The 16,328-nt window shown below is 44.1% G+C and overlaps 1 protein-coding gene across 2 annotated transcripts in view; it reads right to left on the reverse strand.

The window, feature by feature from the left end:
• The window catches only part of SSH2 (slingshot protein phosphatase 2), a 102,702-nt gene that overhangs the window by 22,217 nt on the left and 64,157 nt on the right, over window positions 1-16,328 (reverse strand). For both annotated transcript variants that reach the window (XM_085301255.1, XM_085301256.1), the window contains 5 exons: window positions 13,046-13,149; window positions 8,803-8,867; window positions 3,867-3,988; window positions 1,247-1,315; window positions 378-443 (listed from right to left, as the gene is read on the reverse strand). In XM_085301255.1, coding sequence (XP_085157381.1) covers window positions 378-443; window positions 1,247-1,315; window positions 3,867-3,988; window positions 8,803-8,867; window positions 13,046-13,149 — 426 coding nt within the window. The remainder of the gene's footprint in view (window positions 1-377; window positions 444-1,246; window positions 1,316-3,866; window positions 3,989-8,802; window positions 8,868-13,045; window positions 13,150-16,328) is intronic.

Below are 16,328 nucleotides of genomic sequence, written 5' to 3' on the forward strand. Positions count from 1 at the left end.
ATAARTGTATTTCCTTTTTTTATGATGAATAAAAGAAACAGTTGTATTTCAAACACGCCTATATCAACAGTAAATTTTGCTTTGGAAAGATATTCAAAGCAGCAGTCCTTTGCAAAGAAAATTACCCTATTCCCTCCCACCCCCACTTCAGATGAAGGCATGGCCACCACAGTATTATAAGCTCAATGCTGTATACCAGCCCTTGGAGATATTTTTATTTTAGTATCAAGCTTCCTTCTCTGTCTCTGAAGTAACTGCTTACCTGAGTAAGTCTCAAGATACTGATAATGCAAAGCAGCACCTGCTTTTTAGAAGCCCAAGTAGCCAGAATACCTTGAAAAAAAGGATCACTGGGACAGATTATAGTAAGTGCTTACCACATTGCCTGTACAGACACTGGCTTGAATATATGAACCCTGTTATCCGTTGATACGCTGAACCCACTGAAGAGAAGAAGAAAAGCACAGTAAAAATGCATCCCAAAAGCAACTTTTCAGCTAATAACTGATTGTAGCACATTAGAACAGCAAAGGACCAGCCCTATGCATACAGTTGCTTTGCTGAGTTCAGCTAGCGAACAGATCAAAATAGCACACTACAAGCTCTAAGATGACTTATTTATTTATTTTTTTTTAAGCGGCCACTGTTCAGGAATGAAACTAAGACAGTAGGACAGTGCTTGGGTGTGCTGTTTACCTTGGCAACACAAATTCAGCGCCACAGCTGGGAGCAACAGAGTGCAGCTAAAATGATCCTGGGGCAGCTATCAAGGAAGGAAAAGTCATTCCAAGCGCTGCACTGGACAGCCTTTGTAACTGGCACAAACAGGAGTTTGCAAGTCAGGTGTCTATTTGGCAGAGAAACATCACTTTTACTTTATATTCAGCAAAACACTTGCTGCTGCAAGAGCTATGGAGGAACACATAATAGGATCCCTGTAAGAAGATTTCACTACACACCCACTCACCAGTAAAAGCTCCTTTACTCCAGCTTAAACACACACATGAGCCACTGTCTCACTGCATATTTATTCACAGATAAGTCAATTATTGGAGTTCCCTGCCACAACTACTGTGATTTAAGGCCTATGAGTCTACTAACTCTATCGATAGAGGTCACCAGYAGGAGGCTGATGGACCTGCCAGGGCTCTGAAATCATTTGAATCCTTCTCCACACACAATGTTCCCAGCTAACACAACCGGTAGCCTCTCCAATACTGACCTAGAACATACAAAAGACACTCACCCATCCCCATCCAGGTGGATCAAGGTGTCACTCCACAGCGGCAGCACCAAACCCATTGTACAAGTGCTACTGTAATAAGAAAGAGAAGGTCAGGTCATCTACTACAGCACCATGACATTACTCTGATTTCACAGGAATGGTTGCAGATGTTTGTATTCATTAGAAAAAAAATACATCCTACTGTTGTTTCAGGGACAAACAAAGCCTGTGTTGTTTCCTACAGGTGTCTGGTAGGGATTATAAACCAGATACAGCATACTAGCATTCCTTCAAGCAAGCTTATAGGGTTGACACCCACCCAAGAGAAGAGCAAACAGGACTTAGAAGCAGCAAGCTCTCAGCAGGTCAGCAGAGGCTCACAGTCTTCGGTCAGCTCAAAGCTTTCTTTACAGATTAGTCCCTCTCAGGTTCAAGTAGTTTGGCTCCAACTCTGATTCATAGCTTTGTTTTCTGTTAGCCCCACAGCCACAGCTGCTGGGAATGAGGATTGGTGTAATGYAATGCCAGGGTGACTGTCAGCAGGGCAGGGTAACAGGCACAGTGTATCACCCGCTGTTGACTCCTGTGTCTTCTCCCCCTCCCACAACTAGAGGCCAAGCACAGTGGCCAGCCAAGACGGACACCTCTTGGCAATCTCGCCCTTTTCTCAGTTGCTTTGACCTCTTCGCCCTTGTAGTCACCTGCTTTCTGCAAGGCTGAGGAAAAGGCCAAGTTAAAAGCAGAAGCCAAGTGATGGAAAAAGGCAGGGATGGGGAAACCCCAACACAACCTGCATCAGGTTGGCAAATGAAAAGGCTGAATCTCATAAAGCTGTAAATCAGCCCATAATCAAAGCAGCACACCACAGAAGAATCAGATTCAACTGTCTTCTGTTCTAATGCTTTGCACTAGCAGCTCTCAAATTTCCTACAATCCCTAACATCCACATCAGTCTCTGCAGCTCATGAGAGGTGAGGGAAGAGAATAAGAATCGAGGCTTCAGGGGGTTAGCAGATGTGAAACTCTRTTACACGCACATTGTCTCGGAGTGACTGATGCCCAGAACACGGAGACAATACAGCATGCATCTATTTCTGTTGAATACATCATAYGAGCTCATGGAAAGACATGTTTTTAAAAGGCTTCCCAAGGTGGCCAGGGTATTTTTAGTGATACTTTTCAGCAAGCGCTTATCAGAGCCCATAGCAACAAGTCTAAATTGAGTTATAAATACTGAGTGGGCAAGGGGAGTGTATATCAGACTGACCATCCAGAACTGTAGTAACCCTAGGAGAAAGCTAAAAATTACCCTGCTACGTTATTAGATACTGAATGCCAATGAGCTCTCAGTTATCAAAGGTGGCTGTGCGGGTATATCACAGCCAATAGGAGGCTCCAGTCTCACAGCACCCTGTGCAAGGACAAGTTATTCTTATACTACTATTCCTATACTGAGAGCATCTTTGAGCTACAGCTGTACACACACGTATAGGAATAGATCCAGGAGCCAGTGGCAGCATCAGGCCGGTCCCCATTTTCAGCAGGCATCACCTGAGCTAAGAATCTAAAGCAAGCTGCTTGAAATTAAGCATACTGGCTGTTGTGATTAGCAGCAGGCCACCTCAAGGGTCATTTATTAGCCAAACAATTCAAAAAGCCTTTCTAGTGACCCTACTAATTGCCAGAAAGTAATCTGTTTCAGTTAGGATTAGAAACAAAACTAATTCCTGTAGCACAGTTGTGCTTAAAGATAAAAGCTAGAAACAAGCATGTGCACGAAAATTTCCAAAAATGAGTTGAATATCCATATTCTTCTTTTCTCATCTAGGCCAAAATTTACTTATAACTTTTAACTTATAACTTTTTTAAGAGCCATGTCCCTCTGCACCTGTTTGCTCTCTCCAAGGGTCCAGTGTCCCCCTCTAAACTTGAAGCGTCTGCCCTCAAAGCTGCTGAGCGAAGCTGCCTCCTGGCTTCCAGTCACTCCAGCAAAAGCTGCCTCCTCAGCCATGTCCTGCAGCCTTTTGGAGAGGTCGGCAGCAATTTAAAATGAATGAAGCAAAAGCACTAAACCCTGGTGACATACTAATGTCTGGAGAGAGCACATGTTGTCTAACATCTGCCATCAGAAACCCTGATATTCCCATCAGGCCCTTTGTGCCACGACCTTGGCACGGGGCTGCCTGATAGTCACTCTCTTACTAACTGCTCTCCTGAACCCTGATGTGCAGCTTCTCTAATTGCAGCTTTTTGTCTCTTTGCAGGCGAGTTGTCTCTCCTTCTGGTGTACAGACGCAGCTTGGGACCACACCATTCAGAGATCTCTTTGGGCACTTAATGTCTTCACATGAGCCCGAGGCACTGAGGAATGGAGGAAACGTTGACCTGTGCTATTTCCTTGCAGCATAAGCTGCACTCTGGGAATGAACCTCAGAGACCACCAAGATCTCAGAATTATTCCCTTATCTCTCCTTTTCCATCTCATTTCAAAAAGGAAATTCCGAGTCTGCAGAAAGATATTASCCTGGAAAAGCTGAAGCAGTCTATCCCTAAAAAACATGGATCAGACAGCAATTTCTACACTTTACTCAATATATCTGGGTGAACACAAGGATCTCCTCCACCCGGACACTGTGAGTACCTGTCATTGGAAGAGAAATCCATCCCTAGGACAATGCTCTCCTCGGTGTCTTGTCTGCCGTTAGTGGATACTACCACCATGTATCTTGTGCGGTTCTGGTACGTACTTTCCAGTCTTACAGCCTAAGAAACAAAGAAGATGGATCAGCAGTGCAGCCAGCAGAAGGCACACAATTACATTTACAAGCCATCTTTTCATGCTGAGTGACAGGCAAAGAAGCAGCGATGCAGTTTGCACTAGTATGGATGGCCAGGACTCCTCAGTGAGGTAACCAGTAGAGAAATGACTTACATACAGTGTTTTTTCTCAACAGTTAGGGTGTGCCTGGTGGCTGTCCCTGCAAGCCTGYATTTAAAGAGCAGCTTATACAGTTGGCTGCCACAGTCCTCTGAGTGGTCCCAGTCTAGGTAGCTTCATGCAGCATTAAGCGTTCAATGAGACGGGTGTTGAGTGAGCTCTTCATCTCACAGAAGGCTTTGTTCAAAGAACCAGAGCATCCCTTTACGCTCCTGCATGTTACAATAGCTCCAGTAAGGCTCTTTCCAGCAATGTCCCAGACAGCTGGGCAGACAACTAGAGTCTAATTGATATGTGGTTTCCCGCTGGCCCTTTGAATTTGTCAAGCAGCTCTCCCAGTGCAGAAGTAAYCCTACTGTCTTGCACCTGGCAGGAAAAGAAAATTTCCCCTATCATTAAGCTGTATCCATTGTTGGATTCAGATTGCTCAGAAGAGGTGAAAGYCATTGTGCCTAATTGCTCCTATCCCTACCACATGTACCCCAGTGCCAAAAGAGAGATCTAGTGGGACTGGCAGATGCCTGAAATTTTCCCTCTGAACCAAATACCACTGAGAGTGCTCAGATAGCAGCTGTCTAAGTTGCAAGCATTAGACCAACATCAAGTTCCAAAACACAATACCGAAGTGCTGCACACTTTCAAAAGCCAAGAGGAACTGAGAATTCTGTGGCTGAAGCAAGACTTCTTAAGGACAAACTGCTGCTCAGTGAGGAGCCAGGGGAAGGGAGCCCAGACAAGCGCTGTGTCTACCTCTGTAAGCTTTGCCTGTACACATCTGCAGTAAGCAGTTTTTACTTGCAACACTTTTTGGACTCTGTTCCTAGCCATTCGCAGGAGCAAGGATTTTAGTCACGGGATCCCAATTACAGACAGTTGGACATCCCTAGAAAGGAAGTGTCTTTGATTATGTATACTGAATCTTAACTTTGCTTTGGACAGCCTAACCTAACCCTGAAATGCCATCTAGCTTCAGTGTTTATCTTAGTGTTAAACTGCTTGAACTTTGAGCAGAGCCTGCAGGGAGCAAGCACGGACAAGAAAGAACCACCGCAGCCTCGGCTTGCCCTGTGCTCTGGACAGATATATCYGTCTGTCATGTTGAGACCCAGTTGCTGAATTCCTCATGACTGAACAGTTCAAGCTAGAATCAGTATTTGACATTTTTCACAAACAGAACCTGAATTCCTCAAGCGCAGCAGCCCTGCCGCAGCCCTCCCAAGCTACTACTTGCTCAGGCACACTCCCTGGAAGACTCTGGCAGTTCAGGGATCAGAGGGCTTGCTTTAAATAGTCATTTTACACTTAAAACAAAACAGAATAAAAACAAAAACCCCCMAAAACTCAAAAGATAACTTGGGAAAACATGGGAAGAGCTCTCACAGGCAGGTTGTCTTTCCCAGCCCTGTTCCTTTCGCCCGGCAGTTCATTCCAACTTGCATTTGAGGCCAGCATGGCATCTCCTGGCTCAGAGGAAGCCCACTCTTACCTCCCTCACACTTTGCYCATCCACTAGCTAGTGAGTCTCTACCACAGGATGTGGCAGAATCTACAGCAAAGGTTAAAACAACACATGGCAGTCCAAACAGAGGTTGCTATTTCACGTAAGTGCTCAATCGCAGGAGATTATGCTGACAGTGGTGGGGAAAGCCTCCCAGTGCAGCAGCTCTGGTGATGAGGGTGGAACAGCAAGTGCAGGCAGGAGACAGTGTTGACTGTGCCTTCTAGACTCGTCTGATAGGACTGAAGACCAACAGGAACTACCCAAATGCTGAAGCCAGCAGACAAGTGTGCTCTGTACAGCGAGAGACTGTGCCCCACCCCATCTCTTTAAGATAAGTCATGCTAGAACCAGCTTTCTCCTTCTTACTCGTGTTACTGGGATTCCTTTGGAAACACAGAGGATCAAAGTGGTCAGGCCTTCAAGGTGCGAATTCTGCCAAAGCTGGCTGTTTCTACAACTAACTGCTTGTAGCAAAACAGAAAGGGTGCTCTTCAACCTAGAAGAGCAAGCAATCACCAAGGTCTCGGTGGTTAAAGTGATTACCTACATTAGGATCCAAATCTCAAACAGAAACAAAGACTTGCCCAAAACTGGAGCAGCYGGCCAAGAGCTGCCCTGTGTCCAGGCATGAACACACGAGTTTTGTTCTACTTCTCTTGAGGCTAGTCCAACAGCAAGAGGATTAGCATAATCTAACTTACTTTTGCTAAACCAATTTGGCTAGCAGTAATTAGAAGTGTGGTTTTAATGCAAGACCCTTTAGAACAAGGCTAGCCAAACAGCGGCCAAAGGTCATATAGCCTCAAGTCACTGGGGTGGGATTTTCAGAGGAACAACTAAGAGAAACAGGACAAGGTTTACTGTGGCATTGCCTAGACGTAACACTTATACCCTTCCCACAAAGCAAAGAACCATCACCAGAGCAGATAATGCATGTTGCCAAGTTTACGAGAATAATAAAACAATAAGCTTTACATTCTAAGCCAGCCAATCCCCAAAATTACCCTGAGAGTCGTGACATGCCCATCAAGTCAGAAATTGGTCTCTGGCCTTTTCATTAAGCACTAGCTTATATGCTCACTCAACGAAGGAGTACAAACATGAACTAATGGGTCTGATGCCTTTTAAATTAGAATATTTGAAATAACATTCAATCTGTGGAGAATGGCCTAGCTTCAGGGACTGTCATGAGATGGAAGATTTTTTCTCAACAGCTCATCTACATAGAGCTAGATTTCTCTTCAATTTGAGGAAGTTATTTATAGTCTGTTTATACACAAGAAGTCCTCTGTAGTCCTTCCAGGGCTAGCAATATATTTTTTTTTAATTTTACCTACTCATAATCCAACTTTGCCTTCTGTTGCAATCTTGTTTCATCAAAAGTATTATGTGATATTCTATCAATCCTTATCAACAGGACATTGCGACAGGCAAGCTCATACTGATCTCGCAGTCCTGTAGCATGAAAAGATGAAAGTGCTTCATACAAGAATGCATTTTTCACTGGGATATTTGATTTGAAGACTTTTAGAAGTCTTATTTCATTATTAAACACAAGTGAACAGCTTCCCACTCTGCCAAGTTCCAGGAGTACTTTCAATCAATTTGTACACTTCTAACCCATTTTCCCCCTTCCTACTGATCTCACTCTGGTACCATTGCTCTGATCCTGCTCTCATGAAAGGCTACAAAAACTCTGCCAATAGCTCCAACAGAAACAAGAGTTGTTCCAAAATCCAAGTGTAGGTTTATAGAGGATTAGATTCCTSTGCTGCCCTCTGAATGACAGCAGCCAACACAAGAAGAGAAGGCATTTCTCTCAGTACTGTTTATATTTCAAATCTTATTGGTAGCTACTATTTTGTGAGACAGTCTATTGCAGCTCTGCACACCCTTCGTTCGTCAAGAATCAATTAGATACAAGTAGACTATCGAACTTAACCTCATGCAAGATTTTAGCATTCCAAATGCAGCTCTGAACAAAAGGGTTTATGTCTCAGCCCACAAAGTCCTTATTCAGCTGTTAAGGCTAATTTGTCCCAAATCACACAATGTAGCCAGTGATATTGCTGAACAATGACTTGTTCAATAGCTTCCAATGTTCTAACCCTGGCTCTGATTCTGCAAAGTACTGAGAACTCCCATTCCCAACAGCTCCACTGAAACATTAGCGACTGCAAGGTGGGCCTGACAAAGTTTAGGAGTAGGTCCTTCAATTTGCTTATAAAGATTGTTYATGGCAAAATATTTTCTGTGATCCTTTTTAAAGTTAAAGCATTTTGTAGTATCCCTGGCTGTCTTCTAGGTATACTCATTAGGTAAGTCTAGCTCTAGCAGAATTTATGAGGATTCTGCAAACCAGAGAAGCTAGAATAACACTTCCARTGCTGACAATCCCTCTTCGAGCATAGGTTGCTAAGATGCACCAAGAGAACACAGGAAGAGAACTCCAAACTACCRAACGATACGAGATGTAGAGACATTGCAGTCATGCCTGACCTTGAAGAGTACTTCAGCAAGTCCTATGCAAATTCCTCACTGCTGYTCTTCAGCTTCTAGAGGTCTTTGGGACAGCACATTAGTACTATAAACAGCATCACATAATTTTCATTCCATCATTAAAGGAGGCAACAACCCAGAAAAGCAGGTAGACACAGACCAATAGTTACACAGGGATCTTACAAGCTTCTTCAAGAAAAAGAATTGTCTTTTGAGATGCAAAAATTTAGGAAAGCACAGAGTGAGGAAAACAGCTAAACTAAGAGGATAGGACAGGTGGTTCACACTGGTCAGACTTAAGTTTCTAACTCCCGATTTAACTAGGACACCAAGTTAATATACCTAGCTTCTCCTGCAATTGTTACAATACTTTTTTAGAGCCTAAGTACTTAGTACCTGGATTAGACAAAGGCAGAGTTTTATAGCCATACAATTTGTCTCTTTGGACAACCAAATAAGCCAAGCTTTCACAATCAGGTGTTTTTTTTCCTTGTGGCTGCAAAGAAGTCTCCCCAAATTTGATGATGAAATGACTGGAACATGCACACATCACTGCTTTCATGAGTTATACAGGTGTATTTGTCAAGTGGAATTTAACCTTCACATTCACAACCGCAGATAAGCAAAAAGCCAGCCTACCAGTCTGATGTTGTCTTCTGGGCGGAGCAGTATGAACATGGCCTGCAGGTGCTGCTGCAGATCCCCTATAGGAAAGAGGAAAAGGTAAGGGTAAAAAATAGCCTTAAATCACATGCAGGCTCCTGGCTTGTCCAGTCAGAGGAAACCTCTACCAAGAAACTTGACACGTCATTTTGAGCATTGCTACTTCCACCCACCCGGAGATGACAAAACTCCTTTCGGCCTCTTAGTCAGCTGCTCTTCTCTCTCTGTGCTCACCTGTTCCCATCTAACCACACTCTCCCCTAACATCTGTTACCTTTATAACAGAAGGAAGATGTGTTTCAGTATTACTTGTTCCTTTAAATGCTAAGGCAAGCTAGGTAGAAATGGCCTCCATCCCACGGTTCAGCATCTCGTACTACCATGTGGTTTGCCAAACCAGGAATCCTTTACTGATTTTACATTGACATTTTACCTAGTGCGGAAATCGCACCTAGACAAAAGCATCCCCTTCAAAATGAGATGCAGTCCCATCTTAACACAACATCTGCTCACATTTGCTTATGTGCCAGCCCCACCTAAAGGTCTCTAAAAACTATCACCTGAAAATCAAGAAACCATACTTTTTCCTTGAAAGCATTTACTACTGTTTTACTGATAAGGCTAAGGAAGGCCGAAAGCAGAAATCACAGCTCTCTGCTAAGCACATCATTCTCAGAGTGTCAGTAAGCAACAACACCTCCAGCAATAGGCTGTTTTTCCCAATCATTACCTGGAAAATTAATTTGCATTCCCAGAAGAGAGAGTGGCAGGCTGCCAGGTGGCAGAGATCAGCAAGAGGAGGAGTCTTTGCTCTGCCACCTTCTCCCACTCCTACACAGATGGGAAGCTAAGTTTAGATAACACTGCAGGGAAGAGCATGAATGTTGGAGCAAGTATCCACTGCAAGGTTTCATGGACTTTTGAAAATAAGGCAACAGTGGGCATGGAGTAGCATCCAAAATTGCCACATAAGGGAAGCAGAAGAAAGGAAACATTGCCCAGCAAGAGCATCCTACCTAGCTGCCAAAGGATTTTTATAGCTATGGAACCGCAGGGCTGAAGAGCTGCTGCCGCCTCCCTCTCCTCATGGGAGAAGTACAAGCCYATGTGAAATGGGCTACACAGGACAGAGCAATCTCTGCTCTCCCCTTCCTTCCGCCTTGAAACACATGGAGAATGAGTCAATGCCCTGAGACTACATTTTTACTGGGTGGGCGGTAAGAGTAGAGGGAGGGAAAAAAAAAAAAAAAAAAAAAAAGAAACTCAAGGCAATCAGTAGTGCTAGGAAAGTTGCGTAGAAAGCACCAGAGGAGGTGACAGCACCTGAAGGTACTTTCCAGCCAAGGACATTGTCCRCAGTGCTGCAGCACATGCTGGCACATGCTTCCCTAATAACAATTATCCAGAGAGACAGCTAACGCAGGAAAAGCTACCTCATCCATTGGATGCTTGATCTCCCAGGGGCGCAGTGGGAGACAGGATTTCCCTGCGTCAACACCAGTATAAAATCTTGGCAGTGACACCCAGTTGCAGGAGGCTTCAGATGCTAGCACAGTGGGAATCAGAGAGAATGGTGGGTTCAACAGATACAGGTCCCTTTGCTTCAGGTGGTGTCTCCTGCCTGCAGCCTGGAAGAGCCCAGGACATATTTGACTCATGAGGTATTCACATACGTTCAAATGTTAAGCAGCTTGTAAAGAAAAATGCTTCACCTCTGTTTTTCTGCTTCACCTGCCCGAAACAGCAGTTCCCATCTACTGCTGCCACTAATTCAGTATCAGAAATCACTTTTAAGAGATGTCACCACAAGAACTACTGGATTCTCTCAACACTTACTTTCTAAGTGAGTTTTCCCTTTCTGCAAGACTCAGTCAAGGAGCTCCACTAACCCTCATTCTCAGAAAGTTTATCACAGTCCTCCATTCCGCTGCTGATTACTAGCCTCTCCCACCAACCCTGGAAGCTCCAGAGCTAGAATATAAAGCATCGTTTCCTTGGCCAGCTTTATACTGCTCGCAGTATTTTCAGCCTTGAATACACAGGGCATTCTGTAAGCTTGCTGGATTAAGAAAAAGCAAACGGAAAGATTTTAGTGTGCCAGAACCAGCACAAAGATATCACATCCTGTCCTATGAAGAGCCATGAGCTCTGCTGGCATTCATGGTACATCTGCTGCTTCCCTATCACAATGTCCAGCAACAAGCAAACGCTTTTGTTTCCTCTGAGCTGGCAGGCTAGGTCCAAAGCATCAGCTAAGATGTGATCTTAAGCTGACTCACAGTATCTTAGAGATTGTAAAAGCTCCAGGAAAGTTGCATTCTTTTCTGGCCTTCTCCAACGCTGCCAGAGAGCAAAAGCAAAGCCCACTAACCTACAGAACAGAGCCAGTTTAGCAGGCAGCACGGAGCTCAGGTGCGCCCAGAAGATGAACACGGACAGCTGGTACCTTATTCAGTCAATCTGCCCACTAATGATTTCTGAAGATGATAAAACTAAAGAAACGGTTGTAGGCATTCATTACTTCCTGTGACATATTTACTTTTTTATGCTGAATTCTAGCACCTCTGATGAATTCAGCAGGTTGGAAAGGTCAGGCAATCTTCCTAGAAACTGTTCTAGCAGYCACCTGAAACACTACAGCATCCACAGGCAGCAATTTGGTACTGGAAAGCTATGCCCACTCCCCCCCCCTTCCAATTCTGTGCACCAGAGTTAAATCACATGACATTCACAGGGCAACAAAAAGTTGAGCACAGATTATCAGAGGCCAAGAAAAGAGAGTYTTCTTTGCCATAAACTCTGCTAGCTCATTGCTGATGGCTGGTTCACCTCTCTCCATCACTGTTCTAAATTGGGGTAGCAGAGGCATTTCACTCAGGAAGGAGACAGACTGATCTCTTGGTGTCTGCTGGCACATCCTGCATGTTAGAAAAGTTAACAGAAAAATAAACGTGGTGCATGCTTTCATACAGAGGACACTTTTCAGTGAGATCTCCAAGTGCCTTAAAAATACCGTACCATTAGTATCACTTCAGAAGCTAGGACACCAAGGAAAGCAAAAGCACTGACGCCTTGCTAAACCTCACCCCCTAAGCTGAAGAGACAGAAAAAAAAAAAAAAAAAGAAAAAACTTTTAAGAATAAAAATCCCATTGCTCTGGCAAGCCAGCCTCTCTGAATACAGAACATCTTGCTGTAAGCAATTACAACAGAGCAGATTTGCTTTCTGGGCAGCCTGGCTTCTAAAAGCTCTGTGCTGATTAGACAAGCAACTTTGTTTTCCACCAAGCTCTCCAGATCTCATGCAAGTCAGCTGTAGCATGCAGAATCCAAGGCAGCAAAGAGACAACGCTGTTTATGCTGCCTTGCACAGATTCACAAGGAAACCCATCACTCTTTTTGATAATGGACAAAATTGTATCCAGCCTCTCTGTTTTTGTCTCTGCCCCCGACACAAGTCTGAAATACTCAACATTATTTTTTTCATTTTTTTCGTGGTGATTCTTTAATGGAAGAGAAAAAACCCAGGCTATCTGATCCCTGTAAAACACCATCCATGAATAAGCACCACACACACACTGAGAAACAACCTTCCCAGAAATGTTTGAGTTTCATTATTCAGACTGACTTTTCAAACAAAGAATCAAAGCACAAAACAAATCAAACTCCAGGAGATAAAGGGGCTGGAATTCTGACTGCCTCTGTATTATTCACACTGTTTGCAAGTCGTAGTAGTCACACTCACCGCTCACAAGTTTCTTTACCACCGTGCAGAGGTAAGTTTCCTCCCTTTCTTCCCTCATAGGAGGTTGGTTTCAGATCAGGAAGGACAGTTACTCACCCCATAGCATAACCTCAAGTTTTCCAGCGCAACGCACAATTGTTTTGAGAACGACCCTCCACCCCCCTCTCACGTAGAAGTTGCAGGTTGAGATTTTGGGGGACAGAGCACACATAGCACTCCCGTTCACAACTCTCCACGACGTCACGACTGCTGCCATGAAGTCACTAATTAGTTCAATTTTGCTTGGTAAACAAGGGARTGCTGAGATCTTTTCTTCCAGCACGGACTGTTGCAGTCTTGACATGGGGATGTCTAACTTCTGTTTTACACAAAGTGTGCATTAAYGCACCTTATTTGCTGTGAAAGAACTCAAGGAAGGTGAAGTCAGAAACCAAGCGAGCAGAGGAGCCTCAGCTGGTGGAGGCAACACACTTACCTGCATGTTTGTTGCGCCTGTGGCTGATCCGAGGAGTAGAAGACCCATTTCCTCGTGGCAGGAAGAGCGCTGCACCTTTCACAGTGAGGAAGCTTTCGCTGATGCTGCAAGGGAAGAGATAAACAGTGAACAGGGAAAATTTGAGAGCTGGCTTTAAAAGGAGAAAAGCAAGGGAACAAGAGAGGCTTCACTCTTCCAATGAATGGTCTCTTGTTCTGCAAAGAAGAGATTTAAACCCAAATCATTTTGTTGGTACAGGACTTTCTTCTTCTTCTTTCTCATACAAGTACTGTGAACATTCAAAGTGTAACTGAGAACAACATAAACAGAAATTCTGAAAAGCAGAACATGTCTGGTATCATTCTGCCTGCAAAGGTGGGACCTGAGGGATTAACCCACAGCTGTATTTTTGATTTTAAAGTGAAGGTGAGAGATTCACATTTCTAAATGGTGATTAATACAACAGGCCCATGCACCCGTTGTGATGGATCCTACTAACYCTGTGCCTTGTGCTTCAGACCCAGCTGATGCCTTGCAGAAATGAATGTTCCCGTCAGTAACTGGTGCAAGCGGAATCAGTGTGCACAACAGATTACAAGACCATGAAACTACTGTCTCTGAATCATACGATAAATAACTCAAAGACTTTGATAAATTAAAACTGTAACACTGTTAACTTCAGACATCACTTACTGCCTTGACTTTGCCCTTTAATCAAGTAACATGAGGACACGAGTTTGTGGAAAGGGACAATAAAGAGTTTGCAAGATATTTTAAACACATCTTCCAGCAGCTTTCTTAAAGTGGCTGTGGCTCAGGGAAGAAAGGGATTCTTTCTATGCATTGTAATAAAGTCATTCTGTTGCACAGTTCAGGGTTCCCGCTTTTCTCGAGATTGATGAGCTAGCCATGTACACTTTGAAGAAAATCAGACAGATTTTACAGTAACAGGATGGTCGATGAACGTGATAAGGGAAGACAGGAAAGTCCCTGGCACCGTGCACCTCACCAGCTCAGCGCCTTAGAAAAGAAGCTGGTTTGCCCTCTTGACCAAGCAAGAGGCTAGGAAATCTTAGTTCCTTTCTCCACTTAATCAAATACTAAAGCTGATTATTCACTGAAGGGCAAAGGAACAGGAAGTTATAATAGAGAGAAAAAAGTTCCACCATATATTTGAACATATTCTAAGTTACAAAAGGTAGGTAAATGCCAGAACACACCATGTCACCCCCCTTCCCGGCTGCTGCTGCTCTGCACTACAAGGCTAATCGCTGCCTTCAGCCCCTAAGCTGGGAACCCTGCTCAGTACCTACTCAGAGACAGGCATATACTTAAGCACCAAGTAAGACAGGAGCATTACAGAGCACTCAAGTGCCACCATGAACCAAGAGTTCGGCAGGAGCATGTGGTCTTCTCCTTTCTGATCTGAGGTTGACTGTTCTACAATAGGCCTTGCCTATTAAGTTCTTTTATCTGCATGAATTACAAAAGCTTGTGTTAAAACTGGTTTTCCTCCTAACCTCAAAAGCACACTTCTGGGCACCTCTCCATTCTCCTGGTGGGCAGATCAAAAATTTTCTTAATTGCAAATTCTCTGACCTCCAGAAAGGCAGATGCACACTCAGAAAAAGAGGGKTTTTTTTTAAAGCCTGTAGCACATCCCAGTGTTTAGATTGCAGTGCCTGTCATAACCTCAGCACTCCTCCTCAGTGACAAAGTGTCTCCTAGGACTATTTTCTAAAATTATAGCAGATGTCAAACATTCAGTGGATGTTTTAACAAAACCAGATTTTTTTAAAAAAGGAAAAATCCCTCTTCCTAAATTAAAATGGACCAGACCTTTATCCGTGCTAAAAACAAACCCCAATCTGAGCTCAGATGTTTCCCCATGGGAAAGTCGGATCCTTCTTGTGTCAAAAATTTTGACTGAGCCTCTCTTGATCGTGGTGACAAATATCCTCTTCAAGTCCTCAAGCTCCAAAGTTCCTTGAAGCTTGAGTACTACAGAAACTGAGCTATCTTCAAGGCGCTGACTTCACAAGATCTTCCCCCCTCGTTTAGTCAATATGCTTTCATTCAGCAGTGACCTTGGGTTTTGGGAAAGCACAGTTCTGTTTCTGCCTCGCACTCCCCAGCAGGAGCGGGGCAAGAAAGCAGGCTCAGTATTGCAGAGCCTCTTCAGGACACCAGAAAACAACACAAAAGAGTCAGAAGACATTTGCTCCTTTTCTTCCTCCCTCTACAATCTCACCATAGGGGCAAATGAATTTCAAGCTGCACTGGAAAGAAAACTCAGCAGTCACAGCCAGCTTTCATGTGTTACTTCTATCAGCAAAGCCAACAAGTGATACTAGCAACCTTTCAGCCTATGCTMGAGGTTCCCCCCCACCCAAAGGCTGAATTAGCAACTTATTTTTAGCAAATAAAGCAGTATGCAGCTAGAGGACTGGGAGGTTAAAAATATTCTTACTTCCATCACTTTCTCTTATCACCAGCTCCCTGCTGTTGGCCACTTGCCTGAAACAGGAGACTGAAGAGATTCCTATCAGGTCCATCCTCCCACTGGGCACCTTTGCTAAGGCCACCAAAAGCGTCTTGTTTTGGGACATTAACCACAAGCAACAAATTTGAATTGCTAAGGCTGGAACTGAAAGGGAATGTAATAATTTCCGATATGAAGAGTCGGGACAGCTCAAGAATGTGGCAAAACAGATCATTCTCGTAGAGCAGGGAGGTCAAGCAGGCAGGACAAGACCTCCTGCAAGGCAGGAACAAGTGCAAGAGATGGCCATCAGCACCAACAGGAAAAGAATCAATAGGCAAGAAAAGAGCACAAGAGGCAAACAGCAATCAAGGTGTCTGGGTTACCCGTGCACACCTTGACGTGGCATAGCAGAGAGAAGGAGCCAGAGGAACAGATTACTCCTTGCTGACATTGAAAACACCTCCTCCATGCCTATCTGCTGGAAGCAATTCCCTGTAATGCTGATGCCAAATGGGAGTACATCTCTGAAATATTAGTATTTTTTATCTGCTGCATTCCTGTGCTGGGTTAAGAATGGGCAGGTCTTAACTCATAAGCCTTATAAAATTCAAATTAATTGGCTGCTACTTCTCTCACTTTTCTCACCCTAAGGTTTTTCCAGCTTTGCTGGCACTTCTATCACTTACAGTTCTGGGACATACAGTGTGTAGACGAGGGCATGACACACTACCAGCATTGCCAGCATCACCTGCAGAGAACTCAATGCCAGACGTAAAACCAATGCAGCACCTTAATTCC

Source organism: Rhea americana, unplaced genomic scaffold (assembly GCF_003343005.1).
Source record: "Rhea americana isolate MKP2758 unplaced genomic scaffold, rheAme1 scaffold_175, whole genome shotgun sequence".
Taxonomy (NCBI): domain Eukaryota; kingdom Metazoa; phylum Chordata; class Aves; order Rheiformes; family Rheidae; genus Rhea; species Rhea americana.